The sequence below is a fragment of the Heteronotia binoei genome, chromosome 8 (assembly GCF_032191835.1).
Source record: "Heteronotia binoei isolate CCM8104 ecotype False Entrance Well chromosome 8, APGP_CSIRO_Hbin_v1, whole genome shotgun sequence".
In the NCBI taxonomy this organism is placed as follows: Eukaryota; Metazoa; Chordata; class Lepidosauria; order Squamata; family Gekkonidae; genus Heteronotia; species Heteronotia binoei.
This window is the reverse complement of record NC_083230.1, coordinates 71,486,066-71,498,661: the sequence shown is the minus strand read 5'-3', so window position 1 is coordinate 71,498,661 and position 12,596 is coordinate 71,486,066. Positions and strand designations below refer to the sequence as shown.

Sequence of the window (12,596 nt, the reverse complement as noted above, 5' to 3'; positions counted from 1 at the left end):
GCAGTCTGTTCTGGCTTGTGCTCCAATTCGTATAACTCCCAATTTAACTTAATATTGTTTTTAATACCATGTAATTCAGAAATTATCATCAATTAGATTAATTTTTAACTAGGAATGCCAGCTCCAGGTGGGGCCTACGGACCCCCGGAATTACACCTCATCTCCAGACTACAAAGATCAGTTTCCCTGAAGAAAATTCAGGATGGGACTCTTTGGCACTGTACATCATTGTAAATCACTGGAAGGTTACTGGAATTGTACACCACTGAGGTCCCTGACCTCCCCAAGCTCCACCCCCAAACCTCCAGGAGTTTTCCAACCTGGATCTGGCAATCCTACTCCCATTCCCCACCGATGGCTGGGGGGATGGGGCAACCCCAGTTTTAATTATTATTTATATGATGATTTAAATTTGTTTGGTATTTCCTATTGTTACCCACTCTGAGAATGCTTGGGGGAAGGGTGAGATACAAAATGAACAAAATAAATATTAAAAAATACATTTATCTGTATATTTTGATGCTTCATCACAACCATATTTTGGTTTTGCTTGCACTTCCCCCACTGATTGCTACTGCAGCGGCTCCTTGGTTGATCATGGCCTCCGAAATGGGGGGGAGGGGAAATGGTAAACATTATGGTAGGAGTTAACTACTGGAAAAGAATCGGGCAAGCCCAACCTAAAAGGTAAGCATCATAAAAATAACTCCTAGTCATATTGGGGTACAGAAGCAATAAAGCATTTTTACCTGCAATTTTGGAACAAACTTGTAGCCTGCAGGCAGTTTCCAAGGGACTTTGTCTCCAAAGTTAAGAATACACAGCTCATGGAATGCATCAGAGAAAAACCCTAAATCTGTAAGCACTTTTATCTTTAAAAAGAAGAAGAAAAGTTACACTTTACACAACTCTACACAAAATGATGATAATCATGAAAACAGATAGGGAAAACAATATGGGAAGCAAGTAGTAAAAAAAAGAACAAAATGGAGAACCACAAAGACTTGTATTGCCATTATTAAAACAAAACAAAACACTACAGCATCTGTACAGAATAGCAAAATTGAGACCCCATATATATTCTTATTTTGCATAGATTCACAAAGAAATTTTCAGGCAAAAAAAAAAAAATACTCCCAACAAGTGGCTTAACAGGCTGGAAAACAGCAGTTTCTCCATGGGAATCCATAGTCTATTGTATTAACCTCAATCATATAAGAAACAGACTGTAATGTTAGTATATTATTGTAAAATATTATATTGTAAATATTACAGATAGTGGATTTCTACATTTCAATATACATCCAAGACCATGTGCATTATCAGTTAGAAAACTAGATCCCACACTGTGCTGTGCAAACTTTTATATAACCTGAGTAAATAATATTTTTTTCTTTAAAACACAGTTTACTGGAATAGCAAAATGCTGAAGCATGCCTTAACTTTAACATATTTCTCATTATAATTGTCCCCATTAATGGATTAATGAAATATACTGAACACAGAGATTAGTTTGGTGGTGGTAGAAAGTGCAATCAAGTTACAACTGACTTATAGCAGCCCCATAATGGGGTTTTCAAAGCAAAAGACGTTGAGGAGTGGTTTGTTGACATTGCCTGCCTCTACTTACCCTGACTTTCCTTGGTGGTCTCCCATTCAAGTATTAACCAGAGGGGACCTTGCTTATCTTCGGAGTTCAGGCTAGCCTGGGTCATCCAGGTCAGAACAGAGATTAGTTTGGTAACCAATAAAAATTAAACAATTAGTGGGAAATCTAAGGTGCTGTTCAAAGTCTGCATTACCTTAAGAATCCTTCCTTCAAAACATTTAATTGCATTCCGACAAACTTCAGAAACAAAGTATTGATACAATGAAAAGAGTGGCAAAATCTGCAGAGGAATCAGAGAGTTCTGTAAATATATGCTTGCTGACTTCTAGAGCTATTTGTCATATCTTTTCCTTTAATGGCATACAAAGAGCACAAATATTTATTAAAATCAAGGATTAGAAACTACAAGAGAAGCTGCAAATAATCAGGGAATCTCTATGCACTAGTATTGGGATTAGGATTGGCGCTCCCTTAAATGCTAATTAATTGTCCCGTATACCCTGGGACAACTGTGGGGTAAAAATGGGGTGACCTCAATTAAATGTGGAAACAAAAAAAAAGAGAGAGATAGAGAGATAAAAACGGGTGAACTCGAGTGTAGTGTAGAATTATTATTATTATTTACATCTGATACATCATTCAGGGCGATGTACAGCATTAAAAAATACATATATATAAAATCAATTACATTAAAAAATTACAAACCCTCGTGGTATCTTTAAAGTGTTCTTATTCAGTCATTATTCAGAATGTCAGTTCGGGGACAGGCCTGAACCAAGAGTAAAGGTTTCGTGCAGCAAGATCCATAGAATCACAGGGCTGGAAGATACCTCCAGGGTCATCTAGTCCAACCCCCTGCACAATGCAAGAAATTCACAAATACCTCCCCCACTCCCAGTGACCCCTGCTCCATGCCCAAAAGATGGCAACCCCCTCCCCCCAAAAAAACTTAGAGGACCCCTGGCAAAACTAGCTTGGAGAAAATTGCTTCCTGCCCCTAAAGTGTCAATCAGCATTTTCTGGGTGTATAAGAAGGAGCCACAAGAACTAAGCACTAATGCAACCCTTCCTGCCCTCCCTTTTATGATCAGCCTAAGTTCACAGAATCAGCACTGCTGTCAGATGGCCATCTAGCCTCCATTTGAAAACCTCCAAAGGACAGCTCACTTATGCTTCCACTATGCCCTTACACTGTATGGCAGTGTTCAGTGTTCGTAGGATTGTCCTGCTCTCTTGCCTAGCTGAAATTAAATTATGTTTTCCTGGAGCAGGATAGGCTGCAACCTGCTATGCATATTTTCACTGACTCATCTGAATTTCCAGTCAGGTGTAAATAAATGGTCACACTATGCTAGACAATTCACCCTAAAAAGTGTTTAAAGTGATACTCTACTGCCATAGAAAGCAGGTGAAATCAATGCAACAGTGAACACAGTCCTGCTCCCTACTAAGACCCTATCAAGCAACTATTTCATCCTTATTATTCCATCATATTTGGAAGATGGTGGTTTAGCGCAGTGAAGAAATAGCTAATTCCGAAACCATGCACATAAGTCAACAGCATGTTCCTGGTTTATCTCTTTTTTTTTAAAAAAAGCATGTGATTTGACTCACTGATTTAAGCAATATGGATATCTTGCTGACAGGACCCACTAAGAGCTGTGCACTTTCTTATATTTATAGATATTTTCTACATAAAACTTTATAACTGATTTACAAACAGTACTTACTATTAGATTTTGCTTACAACAATGCAGTTCAAACATAATGAAACTCAGACTAGCAACAACAGATGCAACGTCAGCTCTATAGCTATCCACAAACAGATTAATGCCAGGAATTAATTCATCTATTTCATACTGTGTGAAGTCACTATCAGCCATAGGATGTGGTAACGAAGCTCTAAAAAGGGACTGAAAATTACAGAACATTAATCTTCAAATGCTACCTATATAACATAATAAATCTACCTAATATTCAAACACATTTCATGTGTTTCATATGTATGTTAGGTTTATCTAGAAAATGTTGACATGGCATGATTTATGCCAGAACCTAGGATAAATGGAAGCATGACACTGCATAAGAATATGTATGCCCTGCTTCTCTGTTATGAGTTTTAATTTTTACAGGTCAGATAGGAATATATGGGAATTACAACATCATATTTTAAGGAGGGGAGCAAAGCATGCTGACAGCATAGAATGGGAAGACAATATTGTGCAGAAGACTGATCACATCATTTGAGTTAATTTCCAAAAGTTCAGGCCTATTCAGCACCAGTGGAAGATGTTGGTGAAGGAAGGTTAGGGATTTTTTTTCATCTTCACCTTCCCTCTGCAATTTCCTGGTGACCACCAAAAAGGTGATATTGAGGGGGGAGGGACTGTATCGACTGAAGCAACACAGAAGAGGATGTCATAGGAAGAATAAAGATTAAAATCTCCTCTTGTTGCATTAACACTGTTGCATCAGCAGAACTTCTACTGCCAGCAGTATGCTTCTTCAATGGAAAGGAAGAAACAGATTCAGCCCTTAGTTTTTTGCATTCCCTGCTACAAATACATGAAAACCCATTGACCTGGATCCAATGAAAGTAATGCCCATGCAGAAGCAGATTTAATGCACAGATGTCTTTCTGGAATAGATATTATGAATGTGAAAGGAAAGGAAATGTCAATTAGATGTTCCATATTGAAAAGGGCAGATTACCTGTTTGTGAAGATGCAGACTTATTCCAACTTCCTTTTTTCTCTAACAGATGACTAGCACTCTCAAAACTGGCTGTAGTGCCTGTTCTTGCTTATGGGGATATTTAGATCACTGCTATGGCATTTGTGGCCAGAGCTCTAGCAAACAGCTGTTTAGCTTTATGTGTTCTTTAACAGCAAAGTACTTCACTGCTATTTCATAACAAGTAATTTTTAAACAATTATCATGAACATGGCTTACCATATTCATATGAATCTCTGTTAAATTGTTCTGTTGCAATACAATCTTTCCTTTGAACAACAATTTATATACCACTGCAGGTAAAAATACTGAAAATAACTTTTCCAATTACCAGGTAAGATCTAAAATTAAAGCATATTAATTACCTTGAATAGAAGAGATGATAAAATGCAAGCCTTGGTTCTTAATTTTACATCCTCTAATAAGATGTGCCTAAATGCAGAAAAAGGAGGGAATGATTAAAAATGGCTAACCAGCGCTTGATATTGTTTTATCATGAAAATTAAGATAATTCCTGTTCTGTTCCAACAAGATAACATCATAATGATCTCTCATAATCATAAACATTTCTCCACATACATTGTGGATGTGGAATACTATTCCCACGTGAACCTTGCCTTAAATTAAGGTGAAATAGCAACTTCTTTGGTTCAACCCACATTCACACTGGCTAGACTTGAAAAGAAAAGGGAAGTAACAGGAGAAATCAGGCATATTTATTTATTTATTTATTTATTTCAATTTATATCCCGCCCTCTCCGCAAGCGGACTCAGGGCTGTTGAGCAACGATTGCTTCTAGATCAGTAAGAAACATTAGCAGATGTGTTTGTGGTTGCCAAGAAATTCTGCATAGAATTCCCCTTACATATGATTTCCCTTTTGCTTTCTCCTCCATTTAATTCAAAGAGTTATAAAAAGAATCAGCTATCACCAGGGGTTGTTTTGTAGAAAAATAGGTGGTGCTCATCCAGAGATTGTTATGTAGCTGCACCTACTATTCAATGGACAAGGAGGTGGAACTCTCAGAAAGGTTCAGGAGCTGTGCTCCTGTGAGCTCCCACTGAATCTGAGGCCGGGCTATGAACCACTGGCACATCATTCACATCCCTTCACTTCTCCAACCAGGCCTTTTTGTTTCAAGTAATATATCACAGTTTAGTCCTGAACAGAGTTACACCCCTCTCAATATATTCAATACACTTAGAAGGGTGTGACTCTATTTAAAACTGCACTGTCAATGTTTTATTTGTAGTCATGACTTTAATGTTTGTTATAGCACTATCACAAGTGCTTCCAGTTATGATAATGAACTCAAATATCAAGTAAAGAAAAATATTTGGGAAAAGGTGTGATACTTTAACTTCTGTTGGATAAATATCAAATGGTAGACTGACATGGGGATCTAGTGATGGCAATTGGGGATAGGCATGAACCAAATCATGAACTGAAGTTTGTCATGAATCAGGCCCAATTTGTGGTTTGCAATCCTCGGTTTGTGCCACGCAGCCCTCATGAGCTCCATGAACTTCCCACAAACCTCGTTGGTGCATTTGTGTGGTTTGTGTTGGCAAACATGCCGGCACCAGCAGCAGGGCTTAGAAAAGATATTTAAAGAGACTGCAGTATTTTTAAATGCCTTCTCCATGCCACGCCACCATAGTGAACATAAGAGAAGTCACATTGGATCAGGTCAATGACCCATCCAGTCCAAAAAAACAGTGGTAAAAAAAAGTGCTATCAGGAAGTCCATTAATGGGGCCAGGACACTAGAAGCCTTCCCACTGCCCCCCCCCCCCAAGATCCAAGAATAAAGAGCATCACATGCCCCAGACAGAGAGTTCCCTCTATACTTTGTGGCTAATAATCTGCTCCATATGTTTATCCAATCCCCTCTTGAATCTGTCTATGGTTGTAGCTGCCACCACCTCCTGTGGCAGTGAATTCCATGTGTTAATCACGCTTTGGGTGAAGAAGTACTTCCTTTTATCTGTTCTAACCCAAATGCTCAGCAATTTCATTGAGTGTCCATGAGTTCTTATATTGTGATAGAGAAAAGTACTTATTTCTCTAGCTTCTCAAACCCATGTATAATCGTGTAAACCTCTATCACATCACCCTCAGTCAATGCTTCTCCAAGCTAAAGAGCCCGAAGCGTGGTGCAGTGGTTCAACTGACAAGTGAGCCAGGAAGGCATTTAAATGCCTTCCAAGTTGGAAAGTATTTCAGCAATCCCTTTTGCTCCCCCCAACTTCCCGCCTCGAAGCAGGGGAAAGTGAAAGGGATCGCTGAAATAGCTTGCTAAAACCAAGAAGGAGGGAACAAAAGGGATTGCTGAAATGGCCTGCAGATGCCATTTAAATGGAATGTTTCCTTTAAATTGATTTTGCAAGCCATTTCACCAATCCCTTTTATTCTCCCCCATTTCCAAATGGGGGTAAAACAAAAGGGATAGCTAAAATGGCTTGCAAAAGCCATTTAAAGAAACATTCCCTTTAAATAGCTTTTGCTAGATCTCCCCCACCCCCTCTATTCTGCTGACTTTGGGGAGCTGCTGACAGCAGAAAGGAGAAAGGGAAGATCCACCAACCACACCAACCAAATCAGTTCATGAACCAAGGGAGGTTTGTCCCGGTTTGTGGGACATCACAATTCAGGATGAACCTCCATTTTCCCAAAGTAGGAGTCCAGTAGCACCTTTAAGACCAACAAAGAAGAAGTATGCACGCATATGAAAGCTTACATTACTTGTTGGTCTTTTTTTAACTTTTTAAATTTTATTATTAGCTCTATTAACATTACAGAACAGACATATAAAGAATGAGTTAAGCAATAGCCAATAGAAAATACTGAGCATATAAGCATAATAACTCTTATACAATACGACTAGAGAACGTGATGTAACTATATTGTCAAGTGTAAGAGTCCACTTCATGTATCCATAAGAATTACCCAGGGTAAGATTTTTATATTATTCAAATATTAACATGGAAATACTGTCTGACATCATCCTAATAATAATAATAATAGTAATAATAATAATAATATGTTGCTGAAAACTTTCATGGCCAAAGTCCATTGGCTGTTGTAGATTTTCCAGGCTGTGTGGCTGTGGTCTTGGCATTGTGAGTCTTGGCATTTTGACCCAGAGAGAACTCCAGTTTTCTGGGTTACACCTCTGAGGATGCTAGTCACAGTTGCTGGTGAAACGTCTCACTATGCCAAGACCACGGCCACACAGCCCAGAAAATATAAAACAGTCAATAATAATAATAATAATAATAATAATAATAGCAACAACAATAACTAATAATTGGAACAACTAATAGTAACAACAATAATAATAATGTGAAATGAGAGAGAGAGAGAGAGAGGGAGGGAAAAAATAAGAATAATACAGAGAATACATATATGAGGTAAGTGGTATATAAATAAGATTAATACTAAATCCGAGTCAAAGATTCAGAGAGAGAGAATTCTTCTATAAGTTGGGTTGCTTGGCAGGATATCTTGAGTTAAGATACACTCCATAAATGGGAACCATTTTTCTTCAAAAGTAGATTTAGGATAAATATCCTACTTTGTTGGTCTTAAAGGTGCTACTGGACTCCTACTTTGTTCTATTGCTTCAGACCAACATGGCTGCCCACCTGGATCTATCTTCATTTTCCCAGTTCATGCCATCCCTAGTGGCAATCTTCGTGTGGGAAAAAGATTGCACAAATAGGAATTTCATGAATATACATGAAGCTGCCTCATACTGAGTCAGACCAGAGGTCTATCAAGGTTAGTATTGTCTACTCTGACCAGAAGCAGTTCTCCAGGGTCTCAGCCATAAGTGCTTCACATCACCATTATCTAATCCTTTTAAGTGCAGATGCCAAGGACTGAATCTGGGATGTTCTGCATACAAAAGGAATGTAAAGATTGTACAATCTTGTGTCTTTTGGCTGGCCTCTCAAAAATAATTTTTTACAAAGCATTCCATCCTTCACTAATGGCAGGATCACTGAATTATAAATTAATAAAATACTCACTAAATTATAATAAAATACTCACTGAGCAATTTTGGCTGCTAACACACCTCCTTGTATGCACCCCCATATTCCAGCCCGAGCAATGAATTTCTCACAGTAAACTTGAGATCTATTTGTCAAATTGCCAGTAGCATTCTCTGACAAGCCAGCTAGCTCATGCCAATGATGAAGTGCATTGACTATCTTGAGGGCTCCATCAAGGCCTTGACACCAACATTTGAAAGCAGCTCTGTAAACAGCATTAAAATGTCCATTATTTTATTTATTTATTTTATTCCATTTGTATCCCGCCCTCCTCGCCTAGGCGGGCTCAGGGCGGCTCACATAGACATGCTTATGCATGAGTAAACACAGTAATACATTAAAACCATAGACCATAGAATAATATAAAAACATAAAATACATAAAAAATTTCAGTGCTATAATCTTACTTTTCGATTCTCTGTAAGCCAATCTTAAATTGCCTTTTCCGCAGCTGCTGTACAGCGGATTACAAGGGATGGTTAGAACATAAGAACATAAGAGAAGCCATGTTGGATCAGGCCAATGGCCCATCCAGTCCAACACTCTGTGTCACACAGTGGCAAAAAAAATTATATATACACACACACTGTGGCTAATAGCCACTGATGGACCTGTGCTCCATATTTTTATCTAAACCCCTCTTGAAGGTGGTTATACTTGTGGCCGCCACCACCTCCTGTGGCAGTGAATTCCACATGTTAATCACCCTTTGGGTGAAGAAGTACTTCCTTTTATCCGTTTTAATCTGTCTGCTCAGCAATTTCATCGAATGCCCACGAGTTCTTGTATTGTGAGAAAGGGAGAAAAGTACTTCTTTCTCTACTTTCTCCATCCCATGCATTATCTTGTAAACCTCTATCATGTCACCCCGCAGTCGACGTTTCTCCAAGATAAAGAGTCCCAAGCGTTTCAACCTTTCTTCATAGGGAAAGTGCTCCAGCCCTTTAATTATTCTAGTTGCCCTTCTCTGGACTTTCTCCAATGCTATAATATCCTTTTTGAGGTGCGGTGACCAGCATTGTACAGAGTATTCCAAATGAGACCGCACCATCGATTTATACAGGGGCATTATGATACTGGCTGATTTGTTTTCAATTCCCTTCCTAATAATTCCCAGCATGGCATTGGCCTTTTTTATTGCAAACACACACTGTGTTGACATTTTCAGTGAGTTATCTACCACGACCCCAAGATCTCTCTCTTGGTCAGTCTCTGCCAGTTCACACCCCATCAACTTGTATTTGTAGCTGGGATTCTTGGCCCCAATGTGCATTACTTTGCACTTGGCCACATTGAACCGCATCTGCCACGTTGACGCCCACTCACCCAGCCTCAACAGATCCCTTTGGAGTTCCTCACAATCCTCTCTGGTTCTCACCACCCTGAACAATTTAGTGTCATCCACAAACTTGGCCACTTCACCGCTCACTCCCAACTCTAAATCATTTATGAACAAGTTAAAGAGCATGGGACCCAGTACCGAGCCCTGCGGCACCCCACTGCTTACCGTCCTCCACTGCGAAGACTGCCCATTTATACTCACTCTCTGCTTCCTATTACTCAGCCAGTTTTTGATCCACAAAAGAACCTGTCCTTTTACTCCATGACTCTCAAGCTTTCTAAGAAGCCTTTGATGAGGGACTTTATCAAAAGCTTTCTGGAAGTCAAGGTAAACAACATCTATCGGGTCTCCTTTGTCCACATGTTTGTTCACCCCCTCAAAGAAATGTAACAGGTTAATGAGGCAAGATCTTCCCTTGCAGAACCCATGCTGAGTCTTCCTCAATAACCCGTGTTCATCAATGTGCCTACTCATTCTGTCCTTGATAATGGTTTCTACCAACTTTCCCGATATTGAAGTCAGGGTGACTGGCCTGTAATTTCCCGGATCTCCTCTGGAACCCTTTTTAAAGATGGGGGTGACATTTGCTACCTTCCAGTCCTCAGGAACGGAGACAGATTTCAATGAAAGATTACAGATTTTTGTTAGAAGACCCACAAGTTCAACTTTGAGTTCTTTCAGAACTCTCGGATGTATGCCATCTGGACCCGCTGACTTATTAGTTTTTAATTTGTCTATCAGTTGTAGGACCTCCTCTTTTGTCACCTCAATCTGAATCAGGTCTTTCAACACCCCTTCCAAAATTAGTGGTTCTGGGGCGGCAAAAAGTTCTCGTCTTCCACAGTGAAGACGGAGGCAAAAAATTCATTTAGCTTCTCAGCCATTTCCCTATCCTCCTTCAGTAATCCTTTTACCCCATGATCATCCAAGGGCCCCACTGCCTCCCTGGCTGGTTTCCTGCTTCTAATATATTTGAAGAAATTTTTATTGTTGGTCTTTATGTTTTTTGCAATATGCTCCTCATAGTCCCTTTTTGCCTGCCTGATCACAGTCTTGCATTTGATTTGCCACAGCCTGTGTTCCCTTTTACTAATCTCACTTGGACTGGTTTTCCACCGCTTAAAGGAGTCCTTCTTACCTTCTACAGCTTCCATTACTTTGTTTGTTAACCATGCAGGCCTTTTCTTATGCCTGTTTGTGCCTTTCCTAACTTGTGGTATGTATTTTATCTGAGCTTCTAGGATTATAGTTTTAAATAGTCTCCAAGCTTCCCCAAGGTTTTTGACCGTATGTACCTTTCCTTTCAGTTTCCTCCTCACATGCCTCCTCATCTCAGTGTATTTACCCCTTTTAAAGTTAAACGTGGTTGTGGCGGTCTTTTTGGACAACTCCCTATTTATACAAACGGTGAAATCAATAACATTATGGTCACTGCTCCCAAGTGGCGCAATCACTTTTACATCTCTCACCAAGTCTTGGGCATTACTTAGGACCAAATCCAGGATCGCCCCACCCCTGGTAGGTTCTGAGACCATCTGCTCCATAGCACAGTCATTGAGAGCATCAAGAAACTCAATCTCTTTCTCTCGACCAGAAAACATATTGACCCAATCAATCTGCGGGTAGTTAAAATCACCTATTACGACACAGTTTTTACATTTAGCCGCTATCTTTAAGCCTTCCATCATATTATAATCGTCCTCTCTCTTTTGATTTGGTGGGCGATAACAAACTCCCATAGTTAAATTTCCTTTTGGGCCCTCTATTTCAACCCAAAGCATTTCTAAAAGTGAATCTAATTCTCTAACCTCAGTCTTACTGGACTGTATATCCTCTCTGACATACAGAGCCACCCCACCTCCAACCCTTCCCTCCCTATCCTTCCGATATAGCTTATATCCAGGAATCACCGTGTCCCACTGATTCTCCTCATTCCACCATGTTTCTGAAATTCCCACAATGTCTATGTTTTCTCCCAACACTAAACATTCCAATTCACCAATTTTACTTCAAACACTTCTAGCATTTGCATACAAACATCTATAATTTCCCAGGCAAGCTAGGCCCGCCACCTTCCTCCTGCCGCCTCGAGACTCTGGCAGACAGTCCATACTGTTTGTCACCTTCACAGTGGACAACTCTGGTCCGTTACCCGGTAGAAAAATAGCAGCTAACCCTTCATCTCTTTGAGACGAGTCCTCCCGAACCAGAGACATTTCATCTCCTGTCGGCTTTCCCCCAAGATTTAGTTTAAAAACTGCTCTGCCACCTTTTTGATTCTTGTCCCCTGGTTCCATCCGGAGACAAGTGGAGACCGTCTCTTTTGTACAGCTCCCGCTTGTTCCAGAAAGCATCCCAGTGCCTAACAAACTTAAACCCTTCCTCCTTACACCATCGTCTCATCCACACACTGAGACTTCTAATTTGTGCCTGTCTCTCCTGCCCTGCACGTGGAACAGGTAGCACTTCTGAGAAGGTTCACAAGTTACCCTGACTGTAGTGGCCAGCAGTCTAGTTTACAAATGCCTGGTGGAAGAGTGCCATCTTACAGGCCCTGAGGAACTGTATGAGCTCTCATAGGGCCCTGACCTCCTCTGGCAACTCATTCCACCAGCGTGGAGCCACTACAGAGAAGGCTCTGGCTCTAGTTGTCATGAGCCTGGCCTCCTTAGGGCCGGGGATTGTAAGTAGATTTTGTGATCCAGACCAAAGTGCTCTCCAGGGAACATATAGGAAAAGGCAGTCCCCTAAGGCATGCAGTCCCCTGGCCATATAGGACCTTAAAGGTGAGAACCAACACCTTGAAACGAACCCGGTATGCAATAGGCAACCAGTGCAGTGCTTTCAGCAGAG

General features: G+C 40.2%; 1 protein-coding gene across 1 annotated transcript in view; it reads right to left on the bottom strand.

The window, feature by feature from the left end:
- The window catches only part of CFAP54 (cilia and flagella associated protein 54), a 330,085-nt gene that overhangs the window by 111,703 nt on the left and 205,786 nt on the right, over nt 1–12,596 (bottom strand). The window contains exons 45-49 of the mRNA XM_060244423.1: nt 8,400–8,606; nt 4,708–4,774; nt 3,340–3,522; nt 1,803–1,889; nt 750–872 (exon numbers count right to left, since the gene is read on the bottom strand). Of these exons, the coding sequence (XP_060100406.1) occupies nt 750–872; nt 1,803–1,889; nt 3,340–3,522; nt 4,708–4,774; nt 8,400–8,606 (667 nt within the window). The remainder of the gene's footprint in view (nt 1–749; nt 873–1,802; nt 1,890–3,339; nt 3,523–4,707; nt 4,775–8,399; nt 8,607–12,596) is intronic.